The sequence below is a fragment of the Leptopilina boulardi genome, unplaced genomic scaffold, assembly GCF_019393585.1.
Source record: "Leptopilina boulardi isolate dan_hultmark-lab unplaced genomic scaffold, ZJU_Lbou_2.1 LbouV2_399, whole genome shotgun sequence".
Classification (NCBI taxonomy): domain Eukaryota; kingdom Metazoa; phylum Arthropoda; class Insecta; order Hymenoptera; family Figitidae; genus Leptopilina; species Leptopilina boulardi.
Window position 1 is genome coordinate 1,242,318 of NW_026137972.1, and position 17,237 is coordinate 1,259,554.

Below are 17,237 nucleotides of genomic sequence, written 5' to 3' on the forward strand. Positions count from 1 at the left end.
CGCATTATTATATGCGCATAAATAAATATATTTATTTTCCCAATGAAATTAGTACCAAAAAAAAATAATTTGAAATAAAACGATAAAATAATAATAATAAAGAAAAGATGGAATTTTTCACAGAAAATTAAAAGGTAGGGGAATAGTGTCAGGGTTGGACACTTGTCAGGGTTGGACACTTGGCTTTTTTTAAATAAGAACACTAGCGCCACCTGTGTGCGTACGTGACGAATCTTATAGTAGTGTAACCTAAAGGTGCTTATATACCTCAAATTTCGATCAGATGAACATTATTTCTGGACCGTGAAAATGCGTGAAAAGTCATTTTCACGGCGGGTATTTTTGAATTGTTTTAAACAAAAAATGTTTTTTTAAGAAATATAATATTAAATAATTGTTTTAATATGTAAGAACACTTTAAAATAGTGATAGAGAGATGATTTGATTAAAAAATTTAGCAAATTTTGCTCTAAAACGTTTTCTGCTACAAGAAAGTGTAAAATGACGATGTTTGTGAAATGGTTTGTACAGTGCTTCTTCCTTGTGAGTGTCTCTCAGAGTTTTGTTTATGTTATATCGTTTCTTTTTAACTTGTAATAAATAATGAGTGCTGGAAATAAATCGGTAAGTTGAAATGTTTATCAAATAAATTTATATTCTACTAATTGTTTCGAATAACTGAAAGAAACATGTACACATGTACACTGTACAAACCATTTCACAAACATCGTCATTTTACACTTTCTTGTAGCAGAAACATTTTAAAGCAAAATTTGCTATATTTTTTAATCAAATCATTTTTCTATCACTATTTTAAAGTGTTCTTACATATTAAAACAATTATTTAATATTATATTTCTTAAAAAAACATTTTTTGTTTAAAACAATTCAAAAATACCCGCCGTGAAAATGACTTTTCACGCATTTTCACGGTCCAGAAATAATGTTCATCTGATCGAAATTTGAGGTATATAAGCACCTTAACTTTTTGTGGCATTACATTTTTGGAGAATCAGAAGTAGCGTCTCCTGTGACTTCGGTGCAATCGAAGAGACAAAGAAAGTTTTGTTTGACTTGTGAATAAACCTAAAAAATGTGTAAAAAAAAGCAAGAATTCGGCAAGGTAAGCTTATTGAATGTATTGTGGGGTACATAATTTAAGAAGAAAAAAAGTGAAAAATCGAATCACGACACATGTCTGTTTATGGTTAGCACAATTCGAAAATGATGCTTCTAGTTAGGGTTGGACACTTTATACAGTTAGGGTTGGACACCCATATTAATTATGAATTTGACACATTTTATAAATAAATATACAAATAAATTTTATTTTATTGATATTGCAGTGCAAAATTGTGCCAAAGATATTAGAAAAATAATACTTAAATTGTATAAATTTTGTTCATCATTTCATTGAGTTATTTGGAACAATAAAGCGTTATTTTTTATAATTTGAGTTCATTCCTTTTTTAAACCCATGAAGCTTTACAATTTGTAAACAATAAGTAAAGATAAACATGAAAAAATAAGAATAAAAAACATTACAAATGTTATTTTACGTTTTTACCAATAATGCGTTTCGATTTTCAAAAAGTGTCCAACCCTGACTGAAAAGTCCAACCCTGACTAGATTTTTTTTTTTAATGTTTATAACTTTTTTAATTTTGGACCAATCAATTTACGGTCCACAGCAAAAGTGTTCCTCTTTTGTAGATCTTTCCACCCATATACCACAATTGACTGAATTTATCTAAACAAAATATTTATAAACAAAAAACCAAAACTGTGTCCAACCCTGACACTATTCCCCTATTAAAATAAGGTGCAACGCTTATTATTTTAATCCAATTTTGCTTATTTTAATACCAAAAGTGGATTAAAATAAGCAAAATTGGATTAAATTAATAAGCGTTGCAGCTTATTTTAATACCTTATAATTTTCTGTGTTTTCATTGCACATATTAATTTTTTCCAAAAATATATATACTTGAATTTAATAATTCATTGAGTCAGATAACCCAAAAAAAATGCTTTATCCGTATTTTATATATATATCTGTAGATATTTTTTATCGATTATCGAATAAGAAATTCAGGACGCACCGCAAGTCGTGCAGAAGAACATGGTAGACTTGTCTCTCTTATCGCAGTTGGCGCAAGGAGGATTTTCCGAATTTGCGAGCTCCACCAAATGCCGCATTAGCTGGTCCGCAGGTGGAAGCTGGGTACCTTCCTTCAGTATCGTTACTTGTCTGGCGTTGCAAAAAATGTAAAACGAATTTTTTTTTTAAATTCACACAAAACTATATTGGAATATATGGATTTATGCAAGAACAATATGATGAATAATGTCTCGGAGAAAACACAAAAGGCAAACAAATGACTTCTTTAAGACGTTCAAGGTTTGGTCTATATAATATAGACAACCTTGGAACACATCAAATATATTTCCTTCACTATTTCTTCTATGTTCAAACTATTAATAAGACATAAATAAATTTCCAAAAATTTCATTTTTTTATTTTTTATTACTATTCGATGATAAAATTTTAACTATAATCATTTAATAATAATAATAATAATAATAATAATAATAATTTACAATAATAACAAGAACCACACAATATAACCGCGAAAAATTAATTTTCCATTTCCTGTACCAACGGAATATAACATATGTAATTGTAACACCGATATTCATAGTTCAAACCACATCCTTAATTTGAAATCACCATTACTCGAAGGATATAGAAAATTAATTTAAAAATTCGAAAAATTGTTCTTCAATCTATTTGTTCAAAATTTTAATTTAAGAAAATTAGAGTTTAAAAAAATTTTTATTTTTTTTTTTTCATTTTAATCGTTATTAGAATTTATATTTCATCGATCTTTCAATATGATCGAATTTTCCTTTAACCGAATTTGCTTTCGACCCAATTTTCATTTAACCGAATTGCTGTTTGATGGAATTTTTTTTTTTCAAAAGAATTTGTATATAATAATAAACTAAATTTATATTTGACGGGATTTTCTTTTGAATGAATTTTTAATTAAGAACAATTTTAAATTTTGAAATTTTCAATTGATCAAATTTTAATGTAAACTATAAATTTTCATTTAACCAAATTGTTATTTAATGGGATTCCCTTTTTAAACTAATTTTCATTATAACGAATTTTCTTATTATTAATCGTTTTTTTAATTAATCGATTTGTTTTATAGGATTTTGAATAAAATTATGTTACTCAGAACCAGCAAATAATGAAAATTTAATGTTTGAATTGGTTTCATAACAAAAAAAAATTATAGATATATAAACATGAAAATAAGAAAAATAAAATAAACATAAAAACAAATCAAATAAAACGATGAAAATAAAATTAGCAATCAGTCATTCTCACAACCGTCAATAAAATGATATAAAAAGATGAACATCCAAAAAACACCCATATATGATGGAGAAATAATATCTGGAGTCAGAATTAAATTTTAATTAACAAAAACATTTAAAGTTGATTGAATGATTAGTTCTATTATTAGTTTGATAAATTAAAATTAATAATTTTTTATTAATTTTCATTCTTCAATTTAAATTTTATTTAAAATTGAGGCCTTGGATATTAAAAGGACACACTTCTAATTTTTGTCGATATTTATTGGCTTCAAATAATAAATTTTTGAAATTTTTTAGAATAAAATTTTACTTATTGTTAAAATTTCAAAATATTATTGGGGGTCAATAAATAAAATTGGAAGCGTGCCCTTTTAAGATCCGGAGCTTCAATTAAAAAAAATTAATTAATTAGTTACTAATAATCACAGAAAATTATAAGGTATTAAAATAAGCTGCAACGCTTATTATTTTAATCCAATTTTGCTTATTTTAATCCATTTTGGTATTAAAATAAGCAAAATTGGATTAAAATAATAAGCGTTGCAGCTTATTTTAATGCCTTTTAATTTTCTGTGAAATAAATATTAAAAGGAAAATCCATTAAAGATAAAAGGATTTTCTTTAATAAATTGTTTTCTCAGTGATAATTAGAATGGATTTTGTAAACATGCGTCTTATAAATGAAGAATAAGAGGCGTGTACTCGGGACGATGATCTGTGGTGAAGAAAAAGCGCAAAGCGCTCAATTTTTCATAAGGGACTCACGCGCATATTGGACAAGATATTTTGCTGTCCATATTCTGTCCGCGTAGACATCGGGCGCAGAAGGTGTGGAAACACGAGAGTAGACATGGTTCCCTGTAGTAATCGTGGCATATGCCGCAAATAAGGGGATTCCTTGGGCTCGATATCCCAGTGGACGGAGCGTCATTTTCACCGATGACACCGTCGGTTGCGACCGATCCAGAATTGGCCATCGTTAGGCGCCAATGAATTTGTCACAGAAAATAATCACCGATGACCTACTCTCTATCTCTCTTTTTTTTTTTCTCTCGCGATATTTTTTGCGATTAAAAACAACGCGCGAGGTTCTCGCGACAACCCTACGAAGGGCGTCGAACAACTGAACCGCAGCGAGAGAAAAGAAATTTTGAGCCCCGCCGCAGGCTGACGGTCCACTGACTCCCTTGCGCGCAGAAAACCTCCCGCGCTCTTATCGGCTCGTCATTCTGACGTTGCGATAACGACCACGACTGGGACGCTGCCCTTTCTCTCTCTCTCTCTCTCTCTCTCTCTCTCTCTCTCTCTCACCCCTACAACCCCTACAGTAAGTTTATACCCCTTCCAATTCCATATATACAATTCTCGCGAAGCACATTGCGCGCGCGAATTCAGAACTCCTGCTCCGTCAATCTCCGCACCCTTTTCCACTTTTCCTTGAGTCCATTTTACCACCACCCGCAATGTTTGTTCCGTTATTAAAAAATATAGTATATAATGCGTTACGCAAACAGAATCTTATGTAAATACCCTTTTTTACTCCCCTTTCCTAGAATTTGTTCATTTTTACCTAGAGAGATGGAATTTGGTACAAATTTGTATTTTTGCATGCAGATTATTTTTTTGGCTATATATATTTATATTTCTTTTTACAATCAATCATTGAATTAGATATTTTAACAATAGCCCTGTTAACTCCTTCGTTAGCAGAAGGAATTCGATAAAAAGTGCCCAAAATGTACGAAAAAATTTTTTTCCTGAAAATTGATATCCAGGGGTTTTTTTGGGGTCGCTGATTACGAATTCGATGTTAGTTTTTCAAAATTCAAAATGTCGGATCCAATATGGCGGACTTTTTTTAAAAAATCCATTTTTTTCCTAAAAAATGTTTTTTTTTGGAATCAATGACTACGAATCTAAAGTACTATTTTAAAAATTTTGAATATTCAAAATGGCGGTTCCAATATGGCGGACGTTTTTATGAAAAATCATTGTATTTTCTTAAAAACTGGGTTTCTGAGGATTTTTGAGGTCTGATTACAAATCTAAAGTTAGATTCTTAAAATTTTGAAAAATTAAAAATGTCAGATCAGCCACATCAAAAAGCCTATAAGATACCCAGTTTTCACGAAAATCCAATATATTTTTTCAAAGAAACCAAATTTTTTTTGTCATAATTCATCCGCCATATTGGATTAGCTAATTTTAATATAACATCTCGAATTCGTAATGAGCGACCCCGGAAACCCCCGAGTACCAATTTTTAAGCAAATTCTGGCAATTTTTAAAAATATGGTCCGCCATTTTGAATTTTGAAAAACTAACATATTTGATTCGTAATCAGCAACCTCAAAAATCCTAAGATACACATTTTCACGAAAATCAAATATTTTTTCAAAGACTATTTATATAGTTTAATATTTATTTTATCATAAATAATTAGTTTTAAATATTTTATTTATGGAAAAATCATGTTTTGCAAAAAATTCATTACGAAGGTTCGACCCAGATCCACATCAATGAGTTCCACCAACAGATATATAGTATATGAATATTCATAAAAGGAACTTTCAGAACAAAAAAAATTAATTCATAAAAATATTAAATGATAATCTTTTTTTTATATTTGCTTTTCAATAACAGTTTTTATATATTGCAAATATTCGCATCAAAAAATTTAACATTTTATTTCTTTTATTTGTAATTTATTATTATATATTATATTATTTTATCTAAATTAAATTTTAATTCTAATTTTTTAAATATGAAAATAATAAATGTAAATAAAAAAAAAATAATAAATAAATAAAATAAATAACAAATATTAGAGAATAATAATAATAATAATAATAATAATAATAATAATAATAATAATAATATGTATATAAAGGCTCTTGGGAAATATTTTAGTCATATTCTCTCCATCATCATATTCTATTTGGTTGGCTGAGAGACAAAGCGGTGCTTTTTCTTTTAATGCATATACTTTTCCTCTCGCAACTCTTTTTAGCTCTTTCTTTTTGTTTTATTTCTTTTAGAGAAAAAATTTTTTACTTGTCGATAATTCCATGCTTTGAATATTTATGTATCTCCAACTGGGAAAAGCTAAAAATTTCAATACACAATTTTTTTTAATAGAAAATAAATATTTTAAAAATTTTTATTTATTTTTCCATTTTTATTCATTTATTTAGCAAATATTAAAAATTAAAAAAAAATTAATTAACAATTTATTATTATTATTATTATTATTATTATCATTGTTATTATTATTATTATTATTATTGTTATTTGAATCGAAATAAATTTTATTTAATTGTAAAAGTTAAACACACCTTTTTGTTAACAAGTTTATAAATAAAAAAAAAAATTATAATAAATTTTATTTATTTAAATAATATTTTGAGTTAATAATTTTTTTGTATATATTTAAATAAGTATTGTGTAGTTTTATATAGAAATCATTTATTTTGTTTTTAAATAAATAAATTATTAATAATAAATTATTTTTATAATTTTAACTAAATTTTAATAATAGGGGATATATTTTTTTTTTGAAATGGAAAATTAATCCAGTCGGTTAGTGGAGTAAATTGATTTTACCGACGCGTTAAAAATTTTAAATTACCCGCTAAAAAAGTTGTAACAATATTAACGCATGCGCACAAATCAGTTGACAAATGGCCTCTCGAAAACAATCAATAAAATTCAATATTGTCATGTTTGATAATTACAAGTGCATAATATTTTTGTGAAAAAGAAAACAGTGTATTAATTAGAAAAAACTAAAAAATGCCACCACGCGGAGAAGAAATTCTTAAAGGATTTCAAGTGTATCCTTTATAAAAAAAAAAAAAAATTATATATTCAATAAAAGAAAGAATGAAAATTCTGTATTTTTAGGTTATGTATAGTAAACAAATACAGAATTTTTATTTTATCTTATTAATTCCGAAATTTATATATTTGTTAATACAAATAAAATGCGTCACATTTTTTTATATATAAAAAAATATAACTTTATTTTATTTTTTTTAATTATTTTAGAAAGTAAATAATACGAAAACAAAAAATTTACACTCATGTTTTCATAACTTAAATTTTATTAGAATATCAACTTAAATATTCTTTGCGAATATTTACGACTAAAAGTTTGTTTTATTAAGTCTTTTTTTATTATTTTCTTAAAATAATTGTTTTACAAAATTTTCTTAACCAACATTTCTTTAGAAATTGGATGAATTTGCGAGATGCTGATACAGGAAAAACTCTTTGGCAGGGAAACGAAGATTTGTAAGTAAATTATATAAAAAATAATACAAAATTGAAATTTCTATTTAAAAAAATTAAATTATCTATTTTTTTATTTAAAAAAAAAAACTGCAATTCTTTACGAAAATTTTAATTAAAAATCTCATGAAATTCAATTATTTCTAAAATTTGTTTCTTTAATTCTTTAATTATTTCAATAACTTTTATCAATTTTTTTTTAAATTAAATTATTTAATACTTTTTTTAATTCAAAATTTCCTAAAATTCAATTATTGTTTAAAATTTTCTTAATAATTTTCAATTTACAATAATTTCAATTATTTTCAATTTATTTATTTATTTATTTACGGGACTTCAAAAATAAAGTACCCTTTAAATACAAATTGTATAATTTATATGTATAACGCTGCTATTTAGGAAAGAAAGAAACTAATTATTAAATAATAGATTACGCAGTGCTGTACTAAATGCTTCTAAGTTAATATTTAAAAAAGTCAATGTCATTAGCAACCGTATTCGCCTTTATAGATAATCTGTTAATGATAGAATTAATTCCGTAATTTGTACGATGGTATGGTATTTGAAACACTCTCTAAATTTGAATCAGTCATATTTTACTGATTAGCAGTAGAAATCTACTAATTGCCATAGCGAGAATTGAGCAACTGACAATTAGTAGAAATTTACTGATTCAATTAGTAAAATATCAATTACTGATTGAATCAGTAATATAAATATATGTCTGGAATGACGTTTTGGAATAGAAAATTTAATGAATGATAGTAGGGGGAGGGGCAATCCCGTTAAAATTTTAAAAAAGAAAAGTAAATCAAAATAGTCAAATCTAGATGTAAGTCTGGGTATGTTCGCCAATGAACGATTTTGAACTCGTTCGATTCTAACAAGATAATGAGCATAATATGGTCTCCATGATACAGAACAATGTTCAATTTGTGATCTAACAAATGAAAAGTAAAGCGATTTCAGAATTCGTGAGTTATGGAATGCTAAAGCATTTCTAATAACAAATCCGAGTGACCTGAGAGCACAGTTAACGATATTGGAAATGTGATAACTAAAAGATAACGAGTCATCAAGTGTGATCCCAAGATTCCGCACCTGGTTTACTCTATTAAGCTTCTCATTGCCAACAAAGTATAAATATCTCTGAATGATATTAGATTTACTAAAAGAAAATGATTAAATTCTTTATTGAATTAATTATTTCTAAAAACTAATCAAAAATTCAATTACTTGAAATATTTCTTAATTAAAATTTTTCTAAAATTCCATTACTATTTAAAATATTTGCCAAAATTTGCGTCAATTCAAATAATTTTTAAAAAGACCTAAATTTTCTTTTCAAAAAAAAAGGTAGGGTCAACCGGGGTAAATCCGAACGCTTTTAGTAAGTTTCAACAATAACATAAGTTTTTTCTTTAAAAAAAAAATACTTCCGGTATTCTGGTGCATGAAGTTGTTACTTTACTTCCATAGAACAAGTTTATGGGGTAGCAAAAATTTTTGATAAATTACAATCGCAGGAAACTTAGCGTTCGTATTTACCTCGATACTTTGCAACTTTCCTAAAATACCGGGGTAAATACGAACGCCACTGTATTTCAGAAAAATCTTAGGGAAAATAAATTTAAAGTATTGCAATTGTTAAACTTATATAAAAACTCAAAAAAAATACGATAATAAACCTATTATGTAATAATGCATCATATATAAATACAAAAATCAAATAGGTTAAAAATTAAAATGCATTACACAATTAAAACCTTCAATAACTTTATCAAATCATAACGGATTTTTGCAAAACTTGGTACAGAAAGTATTTTGGAGTGATTGAATGTAAATACAAAAATAAAAGTCAAATTTTTTAAATTCAACATGGCGGACTTTCCTTAAACTTATTTTTAAAAATGATCAAATTTGCTAACTCCAAATTCGTAATCAGCGACCCTGAAACCCCCCGAGTAACAATTTTCGAGCGAATCCAATGAATTTTTTAATTCTCGTCCGACATTTTGAATTTTGAAAAACTGACTTCAAATTGGTAATTAGCGACCCCAAAAACCGTAGAATACCAAATTTTATTAAGATCCTGAAAAACTTTTTTCAACAAACCATTTGGCAAAAAAAATTGAAACACTCCTTCGAGAGAACAGAGATTAAGTTTCTGCTTATTAATTACTAACGAGGATACGTATAGAAAGAAAAACTTTTTTCTATGTACTTTTATAATGTTAAAATAATAGTGTAATGAAATAAAAACAATTTTGTGTGGCTCTGATGTAAAAAAAAATGATTGAAAATACCGTTCGGATTTACCCCGGTTTTCCAATTTTCCTGGGTAAATACGAACGGTCTGATATTATTAATAAAATTTTACAGAAGGCAAAAATGAAAAATAGTTTCTGTTCTAGTATTCATAACAAACAATTATAAATAATAAAATGAATTTTTAGCTTCTTTTTCTTCAAATACGAGACAAAATACTGAAAGAGTGTCATCTTTGATTTTCAATCTTTTTTGCAATACTCGTTATCTTTGTTTATGCTGTTGCTAATTAACAAACGAAAAATGGGATAATACTTAGAATCTCTTGAAGAGGATCTGAGGTAAAAATTCTCATATCGAACTTATTTTTAAAAATTTTAATTAAGCTGAAATAATTAGCGTTCGGATTTACCCCCCGTTCGGATTTATCCCGGCTGACCCTACTTGAAATATTTCTTAATTAAAATTTTTCTAAAATTCCATTACTATTTAAAATATTTGCCAAACTTTGTCAATTCAAATAATTTTTAAAAAGACCTAAATTTTCTTTTCAAAAAAAAAGGTAACTAAATAATTTTTTTTTTAAATGTAACCTATTTATTGAAATCTTGAAAATTTATCTCAATTCAATTTAAAATAAATAAAAATTCTTGAATTTCTATAAAACATTTTTATTAAGAAATAAATATAATTCATTTAAATTCTGGTAGTAAAAATATTTGTTAACTAATTAAATTTATTAAAAATTAAAAAATCAAATTTTTTTCGATGTTTAACTGAAACGACTTAATTATAAGATTTTGTATTAAAATACTTTATAAAAAGAACTCATGAATATCCCATAAAAATCATTGATTAGAATTTTCATTTTTATGAATTTCATTTGAAAGAATTCCTTTTTAGATAAAATTTCATTTTTCAAATTAGCATTTGAATTATTTTCTTTGTAAATGAAATTTTATTTAACATAATTTTTAGATACCAAATTTTTATTTTATCAAATTATTTTGATCCAACTTTAAATTTAAAAGAATTATAATTTAAACTAGGGTAAGTGTACTAATTACGGCGAGTGCACCAATAACGGCGCATTCATAAAAAATAACTATTATTACTATTATATTTAATATAACTGTTGCCAAATGATTAAAAAAAATTATTTCAATCTTTTTTTGATACAAATACTTATAAAGATGCACATTTAAACAATTATTAATTTAATTATTTGAGATCAAATTTTTTTCCGCGCCGCAATTGAAACATTTTTAAGATTTCCATTGGCTTCAATTTCGGCGGGCAAAGTATCTTCAAAATACACGTAATTTTGGTCACCGCAATTGATACACCGAAACTGATACAAACTCGCCGCAATAGAAAATTACGGTATTAGTTTTAATTTCTCATATTTGTTTAAATAATCGATTTTTATAGAGTTAAAATTTTTTTTTAATATCTTAATAACATAAGCTTTAAGTTTAATAAGTCTTAAATTGAGTTTATACAATAGAAATGTCGAATTTTCTATTTCAAAAGTGTTTTGACTCGAATCGCGCCGCAATTAGTGCATTTACCCTAATTGATTTTTCGAACTTATTTTTGTGTCACCAAATTATTTGATTTTTGTACAAATTTTAGTAATTATAAATTTATATACAATTTTTTTTAAGCAATATAAATGAATTCTGAGCAATTTACAGAGACGAGTCTGATGAAAATATTTATATACTTATTAATTTCTGTACGAAAAATACTATCGTGCTCAAATATCATTAATAGAATTGTAGGAAAAATTTTTAGCATTTCGCAAATTAATTGTACCGATCGTTTCTTCTATCCACTTGTAGCAGTGAATAATTCCTGAAAAAATGCCTATATCACAAATATTATTTTCACATATTGGACCATCAACAACAAGACCTGCCAATTTTTTGTTCCAAATTACAGGAGTACCAATATCGCCTGCACATGTATAACTACCTGTTTTAAGTTTAAAATATCTGCCTAACAAATTTAGTGATTTATTTGGAATTTTTAATTCTTTCTTTTTTAAATTCCCCATACAGGCAAAGGGTTCAACATGCGACATCTATAAAAAAAAAATATATTTACATTATTATTATTATTATTTTTTTAATTCAAAATTTTTAAAAATATTAACATTTTCTTAGCCTTCTTTGAGAAATGATTGGTTAAAAAAATTAAACAATGTGCATGACTTGGAATTATTTTACCTTTTTTCTTCCATAACCGATAACTTTCAATTCAGATGTACCATATTCATATTTAAATTCGTCAAAATATTCTTTACTCAATAAAGTAATTGGCTTTCGAAATTCATTGAAATTCATTTCTGTTGTTAGCTAAAAAATTACATTAATTTAATAATGTTATATAAGTGATGTATACCACGCCAAGAGATTTTTTATTTTTCAATGCTCACAACTTTCTTAAAAAAGAACGCATGAATGTGTTCTAAAAATCATTAGTTAGAATTTTTATTTTATGGAATTTCATTTGTCATAATTATTTTTAAGCCGAATTTTTATTTGTCCGAATTAGTGTTTTGGAGAATTTTCATCAAAACGATTTTCTTTATTACAGAATTTTTATACAACCGAAAATTAACTTCACAGAATTTTTATTTGTTCAAATTTTTATTTGCTCGAATTTTCATTTAACATAATAGGCATTTTAAAGAATTTTTATTGGGTAGAATTTTCATTTTATTCATTCAGATGAATTTCCATTTGTTCAAATTATTATTTGATATAATTTTCATATAACCGATTTTTCTGCAGAATTTTTACTTAACCGAAAAATTATTTAACAGAATTTCTAATTGATAGAATTTTCATTTGTCCGAAATTGCAAATGACCGAAACAATCGATTTTGGTGCAATTTTTAAAATTATCCAATCACAATTTTATGTATAATTTTTGATTGGTTGATTTTAAAAATTGCACCAAAATCGATTGTTGTTTCGGTCATTTGCAATTTTGGACAAATGAAAATTCTATCAATTAGAAATTCTGTTAAATAATTTTTCGGTTAAGTAAAAATTCTGCAGAAAAATGAAAATTCTACCCAATAAAAATTCTTTAAAATGCCTATTATTATAAAATTCGAACAAATAAAAATTCTGTGAAGTGAATTTTCGGTTATATAAAAATTCTGTAATATAGAAAATCGTTTTGATGAAAATTCTGCAAAATATTAATTCAAACAAATAAAAATTCGGCTCAAAAATAATTATGACAAATGAAATTCCATAAAATGAAAATTCTAACTAATGATTTTTAGAAAATAATCATGCGTCCCCGATTCAAACATCGGAGATGTAAATGCAAAATAATGTCTGATTTGGCATGGAATACCTCAAAATATAAAAGATAAAAATTAAGTCAAAAAAAGAAAAATAATGGGAAAAAATTTTGATTTGTTTTTAACCAAACATTTTACCTTAATAATACACATATCACTTTTATGCTCGTGGGCACTTTCAAGCTCGTCACATTTAATTTTCTGAACATTAAATGTATCTGAGTGTGAAGCATTTTCTAAATGTGTTGTTCCTGTCACGACTTTTAATCTTGAAACTTCACTAAAATTCATAATTTTACCATATAAAATAATATAAATTTTGTTTTCAAATTAAAAATACTTATATTTATATAAATATATATATATATGAATTTCCTATAAAAATCATTAATTAAAATTTTTATTTCCAAGTATTCTATTAGAAATAATGATTTTTAGAAAAATTTCCAAATTAAAATTTGATAGATTTTCTTTGATTGGCAGAATTTTTATTTTACAGTCATTTTCTTTACATGACTTTTTATATAAAAGAATTTTAATTTAAGTTAATTTTAATTTAACAAAATTCTCATTCAATCGAATTTATGTAATTCGAATTTTTAAATGACAGAAATTCCAATTCACCGAATTTTAATTTGTCTGAATTTTTATTTGTACGAATTTTTAATTGATAGAATTTTTAAGACGCCAAATTTTTATTTGTCAGAATTTTTAAGAAGCCGAATTTTTATTTGTCCGAAATTACAGAATGACCGAACAAACTATCAACAGAACGATTTCGGCGCAATTTTTAAAATTCACCAATTACAAAATTATCAAGAAAATCGTGATTAGTCAATTTTTGAAAATTGCGCCTTTTTTTTTTCTTTTCGTTTGTTTTTTCGGACAAATGAAAATTCGGTGACTTAAAAATTCTATCAAATAAAATGATTATAATAATATATTATAAAATATAAATATAAATATTTATAGATTTATAAATATAATAAATAAAAAAAAGGAAAAATAATTTTTATATCCTAATAGGAATAAAATTTCATATAATAAGTAACAAATTACTATTATAAAAATATTAATATATTAATGAAAAAAATTTAACCAACGATTCATAAAGGCGTTCAGTAGTTATTAAATATTGGCTCGTAATTATTATCGCAATACTGATCCTTTGAGGTTTAAAACAGTTTTTTGTTAATACTGTCGCCTGAAAAAAATCAATTAAACAGATATATTTATAAAAATCATAAGAGAGGGAAAAATTAGAATAGAAAGGTATTTTTTTTCGTTTAATACTTACAACATATGGTGCATCTTTGATGAAAATTGGATCAGTTAAATTGATATGTTTCTTTGAAATTATAGATTCTATTAAAAAAACATAAAATTTTTTAATAAAAAAATAGTTATTAAAATTTAATATTATACCGAATTTAACATTTTGATAAATTAATATTATTCTCATATTTTAGTTATTAAAAGTATTTTGTATTCCAAATTTCATTAATTTAACATATTTTAAATAAATTTTCACAAAAAAAAAAATTAAAATTTATTCATTTAAATAAATATAAATTTCTCTTTTTTATTTTTTCAAAATGAATTTCGGGCAAAAAAAAGACTTTCAATCATTTTTACTTACCATGTTCAGTTATACGATATGCCATGGAAAATCCAGATAAGATAACAAATAAAAGGATTCGCCACATTTTTTAATTTCGACTGTCCATTTATTTCGAACATCAATTTCTATTTATACATATAAACCGGATGCTTTAAACGGAAATAAAATGATAAAAAAAAAATTGTCTAATTTAATTACGATATATAATTATCATGTTAATTAAAATTATACAATGTATTACTTTTTTGAAAATCATATTAATTGGAGAAAATCTTTTTGATTTAAATTTTATTTGAAGACGCCTGCCAGGCATATATTTTGTAATTTAATAAATTGTAGATTTTTTATTTTAGTAATAAATTTACATTTTTACAAATATAAATTAAATTTTTTAATATTTTATTTTGAATTTTTATTCAATTGAAAAATTTATTAATAAAATTTGTTTAATTGAAGTACAAATTAATTTTTCAATATTACCGTTTTTAATTAAAGATCTGTACCGGAAATGGAACACGAGGCTCGAGTACCGAAGAAAATTCTTCGATGTCGAGCAGTTTCAAGGGAAATTAATTTTAGTTCAGTGGAGCCAATGGAGAGATTTCGACTCGAGCAAAAAGTTCTTTTTAAAGGACGATGTTTAGAAGAATGGTTTTTTGAATTTGGTTTTGTCATTCCAAATAGTACAAATACATGGCAGAGTTTAATTCAAGCTGCGCCGGAAAGTCAAATGATGCCAGCAAATGTTTTAAAGTAATTGAAAATTATAATTTTCATTGAAATAAATTATCTACACCGTCAACTGGGGCTATTATACTCAACGAAATGTTATTTTTTACGCAGTGCTTCACAAAAATTCAGAATTAAAAAAAAAAAATTTTTTTTAACTTTTTTGTTATGTTATGAACATCCGTCTAAAGGTATTCTGTAAGTTAGACGACAAAAATTTTTTTTTTTTACAAAAATTATCGAAATTTGAAGTCATGAATATAATAGCCCCAGAGTGAGTAGAATAATCCCAGTTGAAGGTAGTTCACTATTCAAAATGGGACACATAATCCCATAAAAATAATTGTTTTTTAATTTATAAAATTTGTATTAAAATAAAAAATTTTCTCTTTACAGTGGCAACGTTGTGATTGAAACAAAATTTTTTGATGACGAACTTTTAGTATCAACGAGTAAAGTACGACTTTTTTATGTGTAATAAATTTTGGTCCTAAATTTTTGCTAGAATCCAGAAATGAATCCTGGGACCAAATAGTAAAGGGGAAAAAAAAATCGCACTGAAATGTTGAATTGTTTTTTTCTTCACAAGCACCAAAATTCAAAGCATTTATGGATGTATCGAACGAAATCTTTAAGAAACGAATCGCACATATAAATAATATATATATATATATATATATAAAAATTGCAATTCTTGTTGTTTATGAAAAGAAAAAATCGGAAAAACATACAAAAGTTACTATATATAATAAGAATGTGATTCCTTTACCAAAAAATTTGTTCATTGACTTCTAGAATCAATTTTTTTTTTTTGAAATAATAAAATTTAAAAATCTACTAAAAATTTTTCCACGAAATTGAAATAGACAAATTTTAATTGGCAGTAATATTTATATATTATAATGCTAGTTAGACATGTAACAGGGAAAAAATTGATTTTAGAGTTCGACGATTAATTTTTGAGGTTAGATTTTAATTAACTTAAATAAATTTAAGTTAGAGATGTAGATTTATGAGATTATTTATTTTGTATATATCGTATAAGAAAGAAAACAACGAATTTTAAAAACAAGAATTCGATTACAAAAATTTTTTAAATGTAAAATTTTTGAATAATATTCCTCAAGATTGTCAATTTTTCGCAAATTTTAAAAATTGAATACTCCAAATTAGATGAAAGTGACGAATTTTAACAAACTGTTGAAAGTACAATATCAATTTTACAAAGAAAACTTTGTAATATATGTTTTTTCTGTGATTGAAATTTCATTTTTTTTTTTTTGACATGTTATTGTAATTCGAAAAGCATTAGAATTGAATGTTTTTCTAATTGTCATGAATCATTGTCTACGATTTGTAATCAGAATAAAAAGAAAACTTCTTTACTGAAATAATTGACATTATTATTTAGAATAGACATTTCCTTCCTTTAAAAAAAAATCATTTTTATAGAATGAAAGAAATTTTTTTTCCCGTTTATTTTCATTATGAATCATTCATTATCATTCATTCGTATTTTGAAAAATTTATTTTTCACCTTGAAACCCTTGCATTTTGAAACAAAACCTTGAATTATTTTTTCTCAACATTTTTTTTTTTTTTGAAACTATAAAA

At 25.1% G+C, this 17,237-nt stretch overlaps 3 protein-coding genes across 4 annotated transcripts in view; 1 reads left to right on the forward strand and 2 right to left on the reverse strand.

Moving 5' to 3' along the window:
• Positions 1–4,639, reverse strand: part of LOC127289004 (RING finger protein 207-like) — a 47,319-nt gene extending 42,680 nt beyond the window's left edge. Inside the window, exons 1-2 of one of the 2 annotated variants that reach the window (XM_051316742.1) lie at positions 4,159–4,639; positions 2,103–2,251 (exon numbers count right to left, since the gene is read on the reverse strand). In XM_051316742.1, coding sequence (XP_051172699.1) covers positions 2,103–2,251; positions 4,159–4,370 — 361 coding nt within the window. In that variant the 5' untranslated portion in view covers positions 4,371–4,639. The remainder of the gene's footprint in view (positions 1–2,102; positions 2,252–4,158) is intronic. The other variant, XM_051316743.1, reaches the window with a different exon arrangement.
• Positions 4,640–7,053: 2,414 nt separating this feature from the next.
• On the forward strand, positions 7,054–17,018 carry LOC127289011 (retinal rod rhodopsin-sensitive cGMP 3',5'-cyclic phosphodiesterase subunit delta). The gene is made up of 4 exons (XM_051316752.1): positions 7,054–7,226; positions 7,624–7,686; positions 15,390–15,647; positions 16,020–17,018. Exons 1-4 carry the CDS (start codon positions 7,186–7,188, stop codon positions 16,099–16,101), a joined length of 444 nt encoding a protein of 147 aa, XP_051172709.1. The 5' UTR covers positions 7,054–7,185; the 3' UTR covers positions 16,102–17,018.
• LOC127289010 (uncharacterized) lies at positions 10,915–15,189 on the reverse strand. The gene is made up of 6 exons (XM_051316751.1): positions 14,913–15,189; positions 14,571–14,638; positions 14,377–14,477; positions 13,412–13,553; positions 12,183–12,311; positions 10,915–12,037 (listed from the first exon to the last, which is right to left on the reverse strand). The coding sequence occupies exons 1-6, from the start codon at positions 14,977–14,979 to the stop codon at positions 11,711–11,713; spliced, it is 834 nt and encodes a 277-aa protein (XP_051172708.1). The 5' UTR covers positions 14,980–15,189; the 3' UTR covers positions 10,915–11,710.
• Positions 17,019–17,237: the final 219 nt, after the last annotated feature.